An 18,917-nucleotide genomic window follows, 5' to 3' on the forward strand; every position below is an offset into this window, starting at 1 on the left:
AGCTGCAAAGTCTTTCAAAGTCTTCAAGTGTTTTAGGAGTCCATCAAAATTGCTGTGTATAGTGTTTTCAGTAGATAAATATTATGATCAAAAATTGAAGATTATTTTTAGTTTGTATTCTAATATCAGCCACTAGTGACACTATTTTGCCTTATATTTTTTGAAGACTACTTAATACATTTATTTCTGGATAATTTAAGCTATATGTTTAAGCTATAAACACTGTATGCCACAATTTTCTAATCTTTAATGCATTCAGTTGTTGGGTTTGGTGGGATTTCTTTCTTTGCTGGAATATTTTCAACACCTTTTTTGAAAAGTGGATACTAGAATTACTGAAATTATTCTACTTTAGCAGGACTTAATGACAGCTCACAGAAAGTAGCAGGTGGATGAAATTCTTTAAAATTATTTCAGAGCTAGGAAGAATGCTGCCAAACTATATGATTCAATATTGAACTTTTGGAAAAATTACGGTTTTATTTTTTAAGTTGAATTTAGTGTCTTCTGATTCCAAAATGCTTCAATAAAGAATCCCACTGTTTGCCTTGGGCAGGCCAAGTTTCTCTTCAAATATTATATGTCTTCTGAAAAGCAAATATGTAAATCTTCTGTTCACCTACTCTTTGTAAACATTGTGGCTATTTTGCTGACCACATAGAAACAACAAATGTGAGGCATTCTTTTTATGATTTGCTTGCATTTTTCTGCTGCCATCCCATTTACTGAATATTTAATGACAAGATGAATGGTAAGCTCTGAAAAGATAAAAAATTTCTGCCATAGGGAATCCTTTTTCCAAGTAAAACTGCAGTTAACCAGAAAGAAACAATTTATAATTACAAAATTTACAAGCAAGAAACATTCACAATGTAAATTTGCTTTCAGCACTGATAAAGGAAGCCTTACTATGCAAGATTTTAATACTTAAAAGCATGAATTTAAATGGCTGTGCCAAAATATACATACTCATGTCTTAGCTGGAATGTCTTTTCATGCATGTTTCTTCTAACAGGAGTTTTAAAGGTTGTCTAGGAACATCTTATGCCATCATTTTTACAGAAGATAATATAAAATAATAATTTCCTGTCACCATTTTTCTCTGTGAATTATCACTGCTACATTAATAAACAATTCTTCACTTTTTGCCTTTGCTTCATTCATTTTGCAGGATTTGTGTGATAACTGGAATGAACAGTCTTCAACTGGTATAGAATCTGATCATAGGGAACAAGATATTTTCCATAGACCTGCTGATGAAAAAGAAAAGCTGAATGTAGAATTACCAAGACATAGAGGTCATGCTCACGGTAATGGCTTTCTACTATCATAGTGGTTTAAAAATAATAAAATAAAATAAAATAAAATAAAGATTTCAAGTATTTTAGACTGACAATTATACCATTAGTCATTCAGGTGCTATTTCATGTGCTTAAATAGCAGCTTTATAGATTTCTCACTTTTCTGAATAACTTTTCTTGTATTTTCTTGTGCTGTTTTCATTACAGTGAAAATTGTTGAAAAAAATGATTATTTTTTTCTTCTTCTGTAGAAGAAGCTAGCAGACATACCAAAAAAAAATCAACACTATATAAAAGTGTGTTCTAAAACTTGGAGGTGCTATCACTATGTGATGCTTATTGAATATGTCTTCAGTGAAGAACTTGTGAACAATACATTGTATTAAAATTTATGCTTGAATGTTCAAATTCAACTTTTTTTAATTTCCTGATGATCTATGTAATTTAGCTTTGCAAGAACATATGGAAGCACTTCTGCACAAGATAATGGAAGAATACAGGAGGCTGACAGCACTTCAAACACAGTTGATGAAGGATTGTAAACAGGTAAACTTTTTATGATGTTAGAGTGTATAGGCCTTTGAGTTGTCTCTCTTGCATGAATTCCTCCTGGATCAGGGAAAGAATGTATTTGAAATTGCATTTATGCATCCTGGTTAAGTGGCATAGCAGGTTAGATAAAATGGGGTAGGCTGCTGTCTATGTGACAGAAATGTAGAATGGCTGAGGTTGAAAAGCACCTCTGGAGATTGTCTGTTCCGATCCCTACACAAAGCAGATGTAGCCAGACTAGGCTGCCTAAGACTTAAGTTTTGGGGTTTTGAGTTGTCTCCAAGGATGGAGGCTATGCAGCCTCATTGGGCAACCTTCTCTTCTCCAGGCTACCCAGCTCTCTAAGACTTTCCTTGTAAGACAATTACATCAAGCCTCACTTCCTCATGAGATTTTTTTTTTATTATTTTTTTTTTTTTGCTCCTACTCACCTCGTTTGTGGCTGGACTCACTCCATCTCTCATACTCGATAGCAGAGCACTGGGCCCAGCTTTCCAGATGTGTCTCACAAGCTGAGTAAAGGGAAAGGATCGCTTCCCTCATCCTGATGACAACTCTCTAATGCAGTCCAAGGGGCTGTTGGACTTTATTGTAATGGAACATTGCTGGCTTCTGTCCAACTTCCTATTCACCAAGGCCCCCTAGTCCCTTGTTTCAAAGCCACTTTCTAGCTGGTCGTTCCCCTGCATGTTCCTGGTGCAGGGGGATTATTCCTCTCCAGGCACAGGACCTGGCATTTCTCTCTACTGAAATTTATGAGGCTCCTCTCCGTTCATGTCTCTCTCTAGCCTGTTGAGGTCTCACTGAATGGCAGCACAAACATCTGGTGTACCAACCACTCCTCACAATGTATTTTGATGTATTAAATAAGGTACTCTAACTAGTTACATCTAAAGATTTTTGTAGGTAACATGTATTGATGGACACGTGTTAAAATATGTATTATAGAATCCTAGAATCACTCAGGTCCAACCTTCAACAGAGTACTAAAGTCCACCACTATGGACTAACTGTGCTACTAAGTTCTAAATCTACACATTTCTTGAAGACCTCTGGGGATGGTGACTCAACCACTTCCTGGGCAGCCTGTTCCAGTGCCACACAACCCTTTCAGCAAAAAAAATTCTCCAAACATCCAACCTAGGCCTGCCCTCTGATGCAACTTAAGGCTTTTTCCCCTTGTTTTATCTCTTGGTGCTTAGGAGAAGAGACCGATCCCTACCTCACCTCCTTTAAGATAATTGTCAGCTGTGCTAAGGTCTCCCCTGAGCCTCCTCTTCTCCAGACTAAACAAACCCAGTTCCCTCAGCCCCTCCTCACAGGACTTGTGTTCCAGGCCCTTCAGCAGCTTCGTAGCCCTTCTCTGGACATGATTCAGGGCCTCGATGTCCTTCTTGTACTGAGGGGCCCAAAACTGAACATGGCACTCAAGATGCGGCCTCCCAAAGCTGAGTACAGGGGGATGATCACCTCCCTGGTCCTGCTGGCTACACTGTTCCTGATACAAATCAGGATGCCGTTGGCTTTCTTGGCCACCTGAGCACACGGCTGGTTCATATTCAGCCAGCTGTCAACCGATTCCCCCAGATCCTTTTCCACTGGGCAGCTTTCTGGCCACTCTTCCCCCAGCCTGTAGCATTGCATGCAGTTGTTGTGCCCCAAGTGCACAACAGTGTGTGCGTGTGTTTGGAACCAGAATTACGGCCTAACATTTTATATCCAGGGAGAAGAGTTTGAGATTAATAGTGGACATTCTAGACAGGCTGATCAACTAGTTATATTGTATTTATATTGAAATGTATTTATTAGGCCAGTTACATTCTTTCATGTATTAGCCACCAATCTTTCTTATATATTTATAAAAAAGGTTAATATTTTTGCATTATCTTTATGCAAGTTGCTGTCCTTTTTATTTATTTGATTATTTCTTAGGTCAAAGACCCATGGTTATCATCTTTGGAACCTGAGAGAAGGAAAGAAGAGGAACCTAACCATCTGGAAACACAAAAGGAATGTCTGCAGTCCCCTTCACAGGGTCTAATGGGTAAAAAGATGCATATACTGTTTTTAATGTATTTAATGTTTTAATATTTTTAATTCAAAAGAGGGGTAGGGCAGGGGCAGAGAAAGTCAGAGAAAGAACAACTTTAAAATTTAACTGACTCATAATTTACAGCAACTTGAAGCACTTAAGAGATTTTTGCAGATTTTACATAAGTATAATTTTCTTTAATCTCTAAAATATATTGGAACTGCATTCTGTTAAGCAGCTTTGGTTTGGTCTTTACCAGTTTTCCACTGGTAAGAGTTTTGATACCCTTATCAAATAATGGAAGTTTTATTTAGTTTTGTAAAATGGAAGACTGAGTTAGTTATTGTGACAAACTAATTGATATGGTATGAGGAGAAATTTTTAACTGCTGCAATTCTTCAGTTCCATCACTTCTAATAGTTTGTGAGGGGGGTGAATTTATACTATTGTAATTTAAGTATTTTCCCTCCTTTTCTCTATTCAAATAACCTATGTGTAGATCCTAAAATTCATGAGTACTGTTCGAAGGAGATGGAGAACATGAAAACACAACTTGAAGAACAACATACTCAAGAAGTGGAGTACCTCAGGTCCTATTTCCAACAACAGCTGAAAGAAAGTGAAGAGAGGTACACAACAGAGATTGTTCATTTGCAGGATAAGCTTCGGAGTGCTGGGGTATCCTCTGACTACACGAGGTATTAATCAGTCCTTTAATGCTTATAATGTTGTACTGCATTCAACCAGAAGTGTTCCAAATAACTGTTCATGTAAAGCTATGTGTTTTACTTTAAAATGTGTGAAATTCTTTATAAACACATCGCTCTCGTTCTGTTATTCTTTCAAAAGATGTTGAATGCTACCAAGAAACGACAAACATTTCAAACAAGGTAGTGCAGCATTTAGAACTATGAAATGTTGTCAAACATGTAGTTTTTATAGGTAATAAAGGAGGGTATGTTAGTTGGAATAATGTGGAAATGTCCCTTCACGTACATGAGCTTTTCAGACATAATTTCAAATCCAACTCAACCAACAGCCACCCACCTTGAAACTCCAGGCAACAAACTTAACATTGAAGGATGGCTCATGTAGGGTATGTCCATGGAATCAAAACTTTTCTAGAATGTGTAGCATGATATTTGTGGCAGAGTTGCAGGCCACTTAACAGATTTTGTCTTTCATCAAGTCACGAGGCATGGGATGTTGCATATCAACCTCTTCCTGGCCCTGGCCAGTGTGGCCAGGCAAGCCTGAAAGAGGTGGGAGTTTCTTGGGGGAATCCTGACAACTGTGGAACCTGGTTTTGGTTGGTTGCTGATTCTTTCACTGACTCATTGGATGTGTTCAAGGAGTGGTGGGTGCTTTTCATTGTGGTCTATTCAGTGTCCTCTCTGGATTCCTGTTCATTTGCTACACTCCAAAACCATTCAGTGTTTGTGTTTTTCATTTCCCTTACTCACCCTTACTTGAGGGAGAGCTGTGAGGGTTTAGTAGGCAGACTAGTGCCAACGGTAGAGGGGAAATGAAGACACAGTAGCAATGAGAGATATAACCTGGGGGGGGTGGAGGGGAAGAATTGTTTATATGTTTCTAGAAATTGTGTAGTGTTTGATACACTTACAACAGCTCTCTTTCAAAAAGCAAAAAAACTGTGGTGAGATAAATCCTTAGAGGTTGTGAGAAATTGAGATAAAATTATTTTTCTTCAACTGTGATCTATCATAACCCAAACAGCTGTTTTACCCTAATTATTTGATCACAGCCTTTTCTCAGCCATCTGTGTTTTTCTATCTTTTAAACAGTATTCCTTTCATTCCTTAAAATATATTTGTGGTCTTCATTCATCAAATTAAATATGAATGCTAAAAATAACGGGTTAGTTTTTGTAGATGCAAATGTCAAAAGGTTTATAAAATTATTCTGGACTCCCATTTCAGAATAATCTAAAACAGCTCTCAGATTTGAGCAAAAGAAAATCTTAATAGTTTCTCTAAAATCCTAGTGTTGGTAAAGACTGTAAGTCTCATAGATAATAGTTACTTTCTAAGGATCTGTTTTGCTCCCTGTCTTTTAGCAAGGTGTTTTTTCTTTGTGGTGGCAGATCACAAAGACTAGAGCAGGGGGTTTTCTGGGTAGTTTGGTACTGTGTCTTATCCTTTTGGCAGTGTATTTCTGTTAAGTCTTTTTCAAAATGTAGTGAAAGGGGAACAGTGGTGTGTGGTTGTGTTTTGTTTTTACTGATTTGCAGCGGGCAATATATAGGGCAGTCTTGTTGGGGGGGGAAAGTCTCTGAATATATTTCAGCATGTTGACAGCTAAACAGAAAATGAATCATTGTATTTCATACTACTTTCATGTGTATGCCTTTTCTTACTGAGTCATATCAGTGAGGAATCATATCCTAATGATTCAAACAGGCACTGTAGTATTCATCTTAATTGTGGCAAGTCACCAAGCACAAAATATTCTCAAGAAGCTGTGAAAGACATTATTGTGTGTTGGTTGGCAAAACTGATGCTAAGTGTTAGTTTGAAAGGGCTAGTGTATGGAAGGCAGATGAATTATGAAGTCAAGTATGTGAAATTAATGACATGGGGAAAGGTGTGTTGTGAAAATAGTATGTGCAGTTATTGAATATTCAGTCTTTGAATATGTATGATGCATAGTATACATATGTGTACATATTTGAACAGAGGAAAAAATAATGTGTATTGAAAGACTGAATTTATTTCAACCTTAGCTCCCTGTTTCTTTTACCTTTTTAGTATATCCACAGATTCACAAATGAAGCTAAAAGAGGTCTTCAGAAAAGTGAAGTGCACTGAAAATCTTCATCAGCAGAGACCAGATGTAAAAATGGAGGTATAACTGTCAATACTTATCCTATAACTGCCAAACATTATACTGCCAATATAATTTAGATGCTTTTGGTTCTCAGATGAAATTGAAATATAGGCTAATATTTGGTAGTAATTAAATAATTGTCTTAATACTTTGCTGTACAGACCACATTAGAGAAAATAGAATGATATATAAATTTTGCCAAACAGTATTTCTAGAAGTTAGGAGCAATAAAACATGCTTTATTGATCCTGTCTTTTCAATTTTATTTTTTAACTATTCTCTGAAAAAAAAAAAAAAAAAAAAGGTTGGGCTGCCTCTTGTAAAAGTAGGAAGACATCAGTGTTCAAATTCTGGGATTTTTTCAGGAGTCCTTAAAACATTCTGACTTTCCTTTGAAGAGTAGTTATGGAAGAAGAGTGATTTAAGTGAAATCCCAGTACTTTTTTAAGTATAGTTTCTAAAGATCATAGAAGCCAAACGCAAATAGAAGAGACTCTATTCCTCCTCTAGGAGGCTGACTCCAAAATTCTGCACTTGAAAAGCAGCGACACTATTTTCTGCTGCAGTCCTGTATTTTCTCCCTTGTTTTCTTTGCATTTTGACAATTCAAATAGTGCTGAGAGATCAGTTGTTTCAACTTCTAAAATTAATTTTGGTGCAGAAATGAGGCAAAGTCCTTTACCCAGTTTTGTGATTCAAAAATATGTGATTTAAAAGAAATAAATGTGACCTAGTTGAGGGGAAAAAATCTCTTCAAACCTTTAAAATCTATGAAATGAAAGTACAAGTACATGATCTGAGATTTCCTTTTTTTTTTTTTTTACTTACAGCTTGCTAGTGAAATTGAAATGAAAAATGATCTAGATGTTGTTCAATTGCTAGAAAAGCAGTACCAAGAAAGATTAGAAGAAGAAATAGCAAAGGTATTCCTTTTATTCTGTTACTTTAAAATATGTTTAAAAATGCTGTCACTTTTGTTTGCCTTTCCTGACAATTGCCGTATCGTATACAGTTTATTTTTTTTTAACAAAGAATTGTTTTGTTCTGATTTTTAATATGAAAGTCTCGTTAACAAACTTGCTGAAACATTTTGTTGTTTGGTGTTTTTTTTTTTTTTGATTGTGGGATATATGTTCATTCCTGTAGTGCCTAGTTTCATACCTTTTCTTTTGTAACCAGGCGGTCCTTCAATTAATGTACTATTCATAATTCTGTTACAATGTCTGTTCATAGGCAAAGTGGTGGTGGTATTTATTCTCATTTAAAAGTTCAGTGAAATAAAACAACGTGGAACCATACTCACTACCAGAATTTATTTATTGAATCTAGAGACATACAGGGTGGATTTCTTGCTGCTTTAGGATTAACAGATGCTCAGGTTCCAAAGGAGTTACAGTTAACAGTTTCACGTTATTTTCTGATCATATTTCATTGTTTATTTTCATGTGCTGTGTAAAATGTGTAGTTTTTTATTGGATCTGGTGACTTTGAAACATGAGAATTAACTTCTAGACATTATTTATAAGAGTATACTAAATCATTGGTATTAGTATTACTTATTATTTGACTTCCAAAAACATTTTCATTTCTTTGTGGAATGAAGAATTCTCTCTGCATTTTATGTGTTTATGCCATTAACATGGCAGGTCACAAAACAGGTGAATCAAATTAACGTAAGTTAAAAATTGGAAAAAAAAATGAATACTTTGTCAAAAGGTTTGTTATTAGAGTTAGGAAGGATGTTATAGCCAGTTATTAATGAGGATGACATTAATGTAAGTAATGGAAATTGCTGCAGTAAATGTTCCATTGGTTTCATCTGCTGCCAAGAAAATCCATCTTTATGGGAAATGGGAAAGTAAAGTACATGATTGGCTTGTATTTTGTTATGGAGGGTTTCAAATTCAAAAGACAAGCTTGGGAAGGGAAGAGTTATTTTTGTTGTTGTTGTTTTCATGTGTGGTTTTGTTTGTTTTCTTTTCGAGTATTAATAATATAATAAAAAATTAAAAAGTAATAAATACACTTCTGTATTTATTACACGTTTTTACTGTCTATTCTAAATCTAGCAAGTGACTGCTTGCATGATTAGAAAAGGGATCTATTTGTGTTAGAAGGAGATGCTTAGCAATGCAAAAGTTATCAAGCTGTTGTAACTACAACTGCAGCTATTTAATGTGTGTAGAAGTTTCTTTCTAAGGAATTAAATACCTGTGCTGAATATCAAGCGCATGGCACTGTTTCCCCAAAGTTCAATGTCAGTGAAATATTTATGGATGATACTTGGATAGATAGAGGAAGCTAAGTGTGGCTGGACTTAGAACAGTATCTTAGAAGAATATACCAGGACTTTTCAGTCTCCTTGTAGAATCTAGGCTTTTTTTTTTTTTTTTTTTTTTTTAAGAGAATTTCATAATTCCCTGCTGTATAATATATTTTTAAATAGTATAATAAATAGTAAAATAAATAGTAAAATATGTAATATATTTTGAAAATATCATCACAGTTTGTTAGACCACTTTAAATACAGCATGTCTGTATTTTAAGATACGACTGTTCATGATATTGACAAGGTTTCTATATTCCCTTACCTTTCTAGATTCTGTTTAAAAATGGTAAAGTCATAGTTCAGAACTTTTAGTACTTCTATTTATATTATTCATGGTAAGCAGGGAATTTTTTTCAGCAATAGGAAATTCTACAAAGTATAAATTAATACATTGCAGAGTATAAATTGATACATATTTCTTGTATTTATTCAGGTAATTGTGTCAATGAGTGTAGCATTTGCCAAACAGAGTGAATTATCAAGAATTGCTAGGCAGAAGAAAGAAGAAACAGAAACACAAATTGCACATCAACAGGGAAAACATTTTGAAATTAAAAAGGAGTGTAGTGAAGAAGAGGTTGACAGCCCCCTTAAAGCAACAGAAAGGGGCAGTAAGCCTGAAGAAGAATTGAAATCACTTTGCAAAGAGCTCATCGAAGAATCTGGTGAGATGAACTTACTTGGAAAACAGCTTTGTTCTAATGGCAAGTCTGGTTATGTGTTAGGACAGAACACTCATGAATCAGTGATTTCTGAAGAACTTTTCTCCCATGTCAAAGGGCATATGGCAGAGGAAACATTGGTAAGTGTTTTTTGTTTGTTTTAAAAATATATAACACATTTGAATAATCATTCAAATGGATTTGTAGTTCAATTTCCATAAGAAGACATCAAAGAAAGAAATTAAGATGCAAATTCAAAATTCAATTGAAATGTTTCCTTTTAAAAGGGATGGCAACTTTAGGTCTCAATTATCTACCTTCTTTCCAATGTTCTCCTTCATTATCATAGCATTATGGTATGCCATGAGGAAAGGAATATAACCCTGATTAAAGGAAAACATTATTCCATTTTGTGGTGAAACTGTGTTGCAAGCAATAAGTTTGCTTGCAATAAGACTTTTTGCTTTAATAAGACTTTTATAAGACTTTATTATATTATAAAAATAGGAGTTTGCTTTAATAAGACTGTTTAAATTATTTTCTAGTGCTTATGCATGGAACAGAGAACTTTTTAAACAAAACTTCGAGTCCCTTGTTCTCTATAAATGATATCAGCTGAAGAAAAAAGTTACAAAAGTAATATGTAAAGCATATATCTAATGTTTAACACTTCAGAAACATGGGGGAAGGTGTAAGGCCTGGAATAAATATGGTAAAAAGCAGTCATAAATTTAGACTTTACGATTTAATCCTAGTTAATTTTTTTATTGAATTTGACACTAGCCAAAGCAAAAATTACACTTTCAAATTTGTGAAACAGTTGAAAATTTGATTCTTGTATTGATAGTGACTATATCTCAATAGTGACTATATCAAGAACTGTAATATTTCTGTTTTGTGTGATACTGTTCTCTAAAACCTCTGTTGCAGTATATACACATGGGGTCACTCAATCACTCACTCACAAGCATGTGTATCTGCCGCTCTGTTTTCTGTTGAGATCCCAGTGAGCTCAGAGTTATTTTGAAAAGCTTGTCTTTTCAAGTGGAGAACCTAGACCTTTCAAGAAATAGGCACCACAATAATGCCTTAGTAATAGCTATTTTGATTTATGAAAGTATTTTTTTAAATGTATTGAAATATTTTCTAGAATTTGTCTTTGAACATGAAATGCTAAAATAGTTCCAATATTTCAGTGCAACAATGTGGTGACAGCATCAGACACAGAAATATCGAGTCAGCTGTTGTTGTACGAGGAGCGTTTGGAAGACATGCGACAGGAACTAGTACGGCAGTATCAGGAACATCAGCAGGCTACAGAAATACTGAGACAAGGGCATATGCAGCAAATGGAACGTCAAAAAGAAAATCAAGAGCAACTCTTAGCAGAGCTTGAGAGTCTTAAAGTGCAATTAGCTGAGGTAATATGGTGCTTGGCATAGTGAGTTAACAATGATTTAATGAAGAGACTTTACCTCTCAGATTTATGTTTATTTATACATGTGTATCTCTTAAGAGACAGGCGCACATTGAATATATGCATGCACATGCATGTGTGCACGTACTCGAATATATGTTTGTGTGTACTGCAACTCATTAATTTATCTCAGTAATTTAAGCCTTCAAAATAATGTCACTTACAGGCTTCTCTTCAAACTCTTGAAGACAAATTGAAAGGCAAAGTAAATAGAATTCAGAAAAATTTGTCTTGCTCCGATTTAATTTCAGCAATATATATTTATATTTGGAAATAGTAATCAATGAATTCTAAAATTCTTTGATTTCACTGTGGAGTGGAAGTTGGGTTCCTTCAGACCTTACCCAAACTATTCTGCTTAAGTTTGGGCTCAAGGAGCTTGGGAATCTAGAGAGCAAGTTGCATGCATTCTAGTTGTCTGTTTCTTTTCCAGCAGTGTCAGGTGTCTGTTTCTCTTAGCTGTGTTTTAGCATCTTTCTATCATTTATCCTGATAATCCTTTCTTTTGATTTATACATTTGTTTCTCCTTTATCCCTTTGCCAATTGCAACTGCATCTTTTGTCAAAGCTAGCAAATTCCTGAAACTGATGAAAAATACTAGATAGAGAAATGTCAGCAGCATAAGTTCCAGTTATTTTTTTAATGTCAAGGATGTTTATGCATAAGTACTGCATAGGAATTTGTGCATCATGTTTAAGCCATCAGTTCTTCTAGCAATTCTAAAAGAAGGTGTGTAGGCTTTTTTAAAAAAAAACAACTTTTTATCTTTTACTCTCTATTGTACAAAATTACATACTATGGCATGTAACCTTTAGAAGTAAAACATTCAGTTTACATTATGACCACCATATTTCATGATGAGTGTCCAAATTCTGTGAAAACCTTAAATCAGCTATAAAATACCAAAAGAATTTTTTAGCTGTATTTCAGTTTTAGAAAGCTTTCAATGTCTTTATAACCATTTAAAGAAATGGACTGAATTTTCATTGTGCAAAATATGTAACAAAATTAGAAGTGACAGGACTCACTAATACTCAGAAGCTTAAAAACCCTGTGTGTGCCTCTGCAACACTTCTTTCTTAGCGTGTCTCAATGGAGAATGACAGCCTGGCTGCAGAAAGAGAGAGGATTCTTTTAGAAGAACTGGAATCATTAAAGCAACATTCCTTACCTGGAAACGAGAGGCAATTCTGTGAGCTACAAAACAACAGCACACAAACTGAGGTAAGTGTGGACTTTGACTGTCTTGGCAGCTGTGGCATATAAAACTGGTAAGATCTGGTTTGCTGCAAATGTTTTACATGTAATATACTTTCCTAAAAGATGTTGGGTACCCCTTGGTTTGAGCAGGATTAAGAACTTGTAGAATTTAAGGTACTGGTAAACATAGGTTTTTTACTTCAGGTAGTAGGAAGCAAGTTTAACAGCTTGTAGGTGGGGTTTATTAATATAGCTGTTTGCTCAGGTAAACTCACGTATTCATATTGCTATAGCAACAGCAAGCACAGACTGTTTAATCAGCATAACAAAGTTCTTTCTAATAAGCCCTGCCTTGGACTTCCTGTTTTGGTTTTTGTTTGGTTTAGTTTAATTTTTCCACATGGGAAAAGTATTTCTTGATTTGTGATTTCACGCAGAAGTTTTATTAACAAAACACAACTGATTTTAGTTTTAAATTTCATATTTTACCACTTATCGGAAGAATATGTTGTTCCTGGCATGACAGGATTTCTCTCTATTTTGTCTTCTCTCCCTTTGCAAAAACTTGCTCAGAATGAAAATGAAAACCAAAATGACGGGAGAGAGCAAATCTCGGTGGATAAAGATGGAGGAAGAAAGTCTGACGAAACATCTCCAGATCTTCTTTCTAAAGAAAGGTGCTTAGAACTGTTAGTTAAAAAAAATATTATTTAAAGAAAAATCATGAGTGATATTCTTGCTGTTAAGTTAATAATATTTATAAGCTTTATTCTGACTGAACTTCATGCTAATTTTTAATTCTAGATAACCATATTTAAGTGTTTTTGATTCTAAATAACCATATTTCTAAGTTAACATACTTAAGATGAAATCAAATCTTATGTTTTATAAAACCTAATTTTCTAATGGCATAGAGGATGAGCCAAATTTTAGTCTGTTTTACTTTTTCATATGACACGCATACATAGAATTATGTCATTTATACAGATGTGTATAAGTAACACATTGTACATATATTAACTAAACTTGTATGAATATAATTGTATTTGATAATGCATTTTGAATATTCTCTAACTTTTTTGATCTATGTAGATGAGCAATCTTTAATTGTCACACTGTGAAAAGAGTGGGTATTTAATGGGTAAATAACAATTTGAGAAATATTTATACTTATTGTATTTGAGGATATTTAATGAATACCAGGCGAAGGTGGATCTCTGGCCATTTTAGAAGAAAGTCTAGAAAAAATACCAAGATAATTTAAAATCTTGATAAATAGTTTCATTTTTCACAAATTTCATTTTTAAAAAAAAAAAAGAATTTTAGCACAAATGTGCTTTTTAATATTTATGTATGTTATGTGTTTTTTTGGTCTTAAAAAAGCAATCTCGACTTTACCAATTCAGTTGCAAAATTTTCCTGGTTGCAGTGGTGTGTAAGGGATAAAACACGATTTGAAAGCAGGAGAAAATCAAAGGTCTGATTAATTTCTGTCCTGCAGGCATGGTTTTCAGAAGGCTAATCAGAAACTCATGAAGATTCTTTTAGAAGTTGTGAAGACAACTGTGGCCACGGAGGAGACAATTGGTCGCCATATAGTTGGGTTACTGGATAGGTCTGGGAAGGTCCAGCCTTCCAAACCAGCTGGATGGGACGCAGACCCAGAGGAGTCAGTAAAACCTTGTGTCCGTGTGGGATATGAAAAAGGTACTTATTGTATGGTTTTCTGTTTCATAACAAGTATTATTTGCATGCTTTCTTTCTGATATTTAACTACCCTTCATTTTGAAGTTTTTAATTAAAAATAATATTTATTTTTTACTATCAGTCATTTGAATACATATGATATCTCTTCCTAAGAGACAGCATTTCAGGAGTTGGTTTTGGGTATGCCCCAGACATGACTTTTGCAAAGCCTGCAAAAGAATGGGAAAGGGAGAAATATAAAAAATAATTGCATTCCTGTCAAAGGGGGAAAAGAGAAAGAGAATGAGAAAGAGAAGATAGGTCCATGGAATCTTGCATCAACTTAACGCCCCATATGCACGGGGAATGGAAGCTAGTGTCAAAGCACGTACCTCTACTAGTACACGTAGTGTACATAGGGATGTTGCTGGTCACTGAGACCAGCTGGCATGGGACAGCCTGTATTTATGCTTGTGGACTTTCTTTACTTCCCAAAGAGGATGGTTGCATGCGAACAGACTTTTGGAAACAGTTTCAGGAACTTTCTAACTCCCAAGCCCTGCCCATCAACTGTTTGGAGGAGTGCTAGTTGGCATGAGCCTAAAGGAGCATTTTAACGGTGTAGGTAATTGCTTACTGGTGCCGAAGAATTTTCCCAGGCACTGCTTAATTTTCTATGATTATGCTGAGGTAGTGTCTGTTCATTTCTCTTCTGGGCAAGAATAGGAGCTCTGTCATATTGCCATTTAGGTACCCATGGTAAGAGAAGCCAGTGTAAAGATATTTATGTTCGTCCTGGGTCTTAAGGGCAGACAACATACAACAGATCAGTTCAGACTAAAACATATCATGCATCTGGTTTTGTCTGAAATTTTAACTATTGTGAATGCAAAAAAGAACTATGTACTACTTTTCAGTATTAAGAAAATATATACTACAGAGTAATCATATAAATAGTAAAAGATGAACTTTACTAAACTCTTTAATCCCAAACATATATCATTAAATACTGCTGATTCCTTATACCTTTAAGCCATGGGGCAATTTAAAAAAGGATATATGACTTGTGGCACAGTGGCAGCTCTTTCAGTCAATTTCTCCACAGGTTATCTGCAGAGAAATGTGTACAGCTGCTGCAGTCTAAGGATTCTTGAAGTTTTTCAATTAACAGCACTTTCATGGTTTTATAGTACTGGTGTTTCACTAAAAAGCCTCATAACTTCTATTTTCTGCATGTTTCACTGTATTTAATTGTGAGGAAAATTAACATACTTTTTGAGGACTTTTGAGGCTTTACCTTTCCTTCCCTACATTTTAGGTTTGGTAACTAAGGTTCTGGCCTAAATTTTTGGTACTTGTCCAGGGACTAGAATTGAAGGAATCACTTCATTCAAAATGAAGTATTTTTGCATTTTACTTTGGGGTGGGAAATGAAGGGGATAGACATATGTTGAAGCAGTTCAGAGTAAGTGTTTTAAAACACTACTAGCTATCTTCCACACTGTCTCTTAGCCAAGTGGTAAAAGTAGCAACAACTGGCCTCAAAGTTTATCACCTCCCTTTGCATTACGAGGTAGTCTTTATATAAAGACTTAAAATTGCATTTTAAATCAGTTTTCTATATTGAAAACAGTAATTTATAAATATTCTTCATATCCTACATGTTGTCACTATATTGTGTAAAAAGCATTGAGATTTTCAAAACATACATTGATCAAAGAAATAAAAACTTGTTCCCATTATGAGGCAAGTGATTACAGGCCATCAGAGTTGTATTTATTCTGTTGTTACCTAGTACTGTACTGAGAATATTGTTCCATTTTCAGAAAAACATACATAACTCTATGTGCAAATTGCTAATACATCATGACTGCATTTTGCGGCTCTCATATGTGTCTGCTCTGCGCAGTTGTGCACAATACACAAAACGTAGACGCTTTTTGCCTGCTTCTGCACCACCATGTGTTTACTTGTCACTAATTATTGTCATTAAGAATTCTTAACAGGGAGGGACTATTCGCATTACATATATGTGGGAGAGCACATATATGTGGCAGAAGACTGCCTTTATTTGGTATTTTGGGTGGATAAAATTTGAAATTATGCCTAGGTTTAGTGATAATAATAATAATAATGATAATCTAAATGTACTACAAACCCTGTTCTTACAGTTTTCTGATGAAAGAGTACTCTCTTAAATAAAATGGAAATGTATTACATTCCACTAGAGATGAAGATAGACTGTTTTATCTCTTGTGTTTGTCATTGGAGTGTTTTGTGAAGAGGTAATTAAGGATCTACTACTCTTTAACAAAGCAATTCAGGTGTTACTGTAATGCCCCCTTAGCACAGAGCTGTATTGGCATAGCAGCTTTCCACATACCATTTTTTTATTTCAGTGTTCTTTTTCATGTTCGGAAATAATCATATAAAAATGAACAAACAAAGGAGACAGTAAGGATTAATGAGGATCCAAAACTTCAGTGGCTCTAATGGGTGAATTCATAGCTTGTCATTGATTTCAGATGTAGGATTGACAGTTTGGGTTGGTTGGTTGGTGGGTGGTTGTTTTTTGTTTGTTTGTTTTTAATTTCTTTCAAAATACAACAGCATACTTGCTGTGTGCATAGTTCTGCCACTAGGGTCAGACAGCCCTAGTAGTGATTGTACTGTTGCATCAGCTGAAGCATTCAAACCTGCTTCAAATAGAAATAGAAGACATTCTCCTAGTGTTTTCAGCAACAGGACTGTTGCTACTCATTTCTCTTACTCCCACAGAATGGTCTGAAAGACCATAGTCTTCTAAGAAATTTTACCGCTGCTTTCTGGAAGAAAGAAAGAGATATATACTTCTTCTATATTGTAATCTGTGCTTGTTACTGTATTTTCCAATGTCTGACCAAACAGAACTTCCTTTTTAATTAGGTAATTCGTAGGAATAAATCTGTACTGATAAAAATCTTGGTAACAAAATAGAAAAAACATGTTCAATAAAGTGAATTCTCTGTGACCTTCTGAACATAATCCATATTTATTGACAGGCAAAGCTCAGACTACTATTTATGTTGAGTTGTTTTAGCATTTTTACAAAGCTGAATCATTAAGGTCTCATGCTTATAACCATAACTTCATTTACAGAGTGTATAGAGTTTTATCTGAGACCTTGCCTAGGGTACGGGCTAACACAAGATTTTATTAGCAGCACAAAGAGCAAAGTTCAAATTTCAGTCATAAAACATTTAACTTGAAGTGAACAGCACTTGTGCAAAGAAATCCAGTGACTTAATTGCAGAGGGAGATTTGGGCCAGGAATCATCATGATCGAGCCCTTTAGATGGATTACCTTGGGTAGAGGGGCTGCAGTAATGCACATTGCCTGTGTGGTTATGGCATCCCTTGAACATGAAACCCTCTCGCCTACTTCCTGGGCTCCTTGTTCCCTTGCACCAGGAACAAGGTAGTGAGTAGTTACACTCATTGAACTGTCACAATACCAAGTTTCTGTTTGTGTTCAGCTTGTAACCCCTGAGCACAGTTCTGTGGTGGAATCACGGAAATAGACTGAGGCATTAGCTTAAAGTGACACGAAATATGTCTCAAATGAACTAGGTATTGCTCCATAAATGTCAGGTGGCAGCTTATAAACAACATCTGTATCTGAAACTTCGGAGTGAGCACTGTATGTTTTTTTAAAGATCTAATGGCCGTGACATCTGACATGCTGAACTGCAAACTTCATGGCAAAGGAAAAACTGTAAACCTTTTATTTTGCATTACAATTAACAATATTCAGTAGCAAATGGCACTTTTATTTGTGCTGGTTACATTCTAATTATTATTTTGTGTCAATGGAAAAAAAAGAATTTGGGGAAGGAGAATTTGGTTGTAATGCTTGGAGCAGTGACTGCGATTGTAAGGGTTAGTACAAATGGGGGTCAGGTGGTCAGCTGCCATGGGGGTTAATCAGATTTAACAACATTTCTGTTTCTTGCTTCTGAAACCTTTCTGGAAATATGCTGTGCCATAACACTTTGGTGCACTAAGACTATTGTCAGTGAGAAAATGCAGAGACTTTCACTTTGCAGTTACAAGACACTGAACTTCCTGTTCGTAAAGTGCCACTTAATAGAAATTACACTATGGGTGTCTGCATTATCACGTCATTGATTTCTTTCTGCTTGAGTTGCCAACCCCACAGTATAAAGAAAATTATTGCAGTTTTGAGTGTATTTGATACTCTTTCCTTTTTTGAAAGCTGTGAAGTTTCCACATACCAAATTATACTTTAGATGACAATTCTCCTTTTCCTTCCTCTTTTTTTTTTTATAGCTATTTCAGGGAAATTATGATGTTCCATTGTAAGATTTTTCATATAACAACTTTAGACTTTAATATAGGTTCATTTTGTTTATATCTAGAAGAAATGGTAGCAAATTATAAATTAATTGATATTGGTAAGAGAAGAGTTTAAAATATTGTTACTTGTTGGAGGCCAAATTGTACTCTTCTGGTCACTGGCAAGAAGAAATAATGATATTAGTGATGCTATTAGTGTACGAGACATATTCCAAACCTGTCTTTGAATGACATTCATTCTGAGCAGCCATTGATGGTTTTAGATTTTTCTCTACAAGTTTCCAGACAGACAGAAGTTCAGATGCTCTTGCAACAGACTGAAAATTTCTGCAGTGATTTTGTATAATGTTTATTTTTGTATTTGAGCTACACTCATTGCACAATTCAGATATACCTATCAGCCAAATAATTCACTAAAATATAAGCGTTATAGAACACAAATTTTACACTGGGTTAAAGTTGTGTACATTAAGA

The 18,917-nt window shown here is 35.0% G+C and overlaps 1 protein-coding gene across 4 annotated transcripts in view; it reads left to right on the forward strand.

The window, feature by feature from the left end:
* The window catches only part of AKAP9 (A-kinase anchoring protein 9), a 110,600-nt gene that overhangs the window by 48,699 nt on the left and 42,984 nt on the right, over nt 1-18,917 (forward strand). For all 4 annotated transcript variants that reach the window (XM_032180991.1, XM_032180992.1, XM_032180993.1 and 1 more), the window contains 11 exons: nt 1,172-1,310; nt 1,750-1,847; nt 3,786-3,897; nt 4,385-4,583; nt 6,654-6,750; nt 7,563-7,655; nt 9,495-9,863; nt 10,920-11,144; nt 12,285-12,425; nt 12,975-13,078; nt 13,903-14,108. In XM_032180991.1, coding sequence (XP_032036882.1) covers nt 1,172-1,310; nt 1,750-1,847; nt 3,786-3,897; nt 4,385-4,583; nt 6,654-6,750; nt 7,563-7,655; nt 9,495-9,863; nt 10,920-11,144; nt 12,285-12,425; nt 12,975-13,078; nt 13,903-14,108 — 1,783 coding nt within the window. The remainder of the gene's footprint in view (nt 1-1,171; nt 1,311-1,749; nt 1,848-3,785; nt 3,898-4,384; nt 4,584-6,653; nt 6,751-7,562; nt 7,656-9,494; nt 9,864-10,919; nt 11,145-12,284; nt 12,426-12,974; nt 13,079-13,902; nt 14,109-18,917) is intronic.

Source organism: Aythya fuligula, chromosome 2 (genome assembly GCF_009819795.1).
Source record: "Aythya fuligula isolate bAytFul2 chromosome 2, bAytFul2.pri, whole genome shotgun sequence".
NCBI lineage: Eukaryota > Metazoa > Chordata > Aves > Anseriformes > Anatidae > Aythya > Aythya fuligula.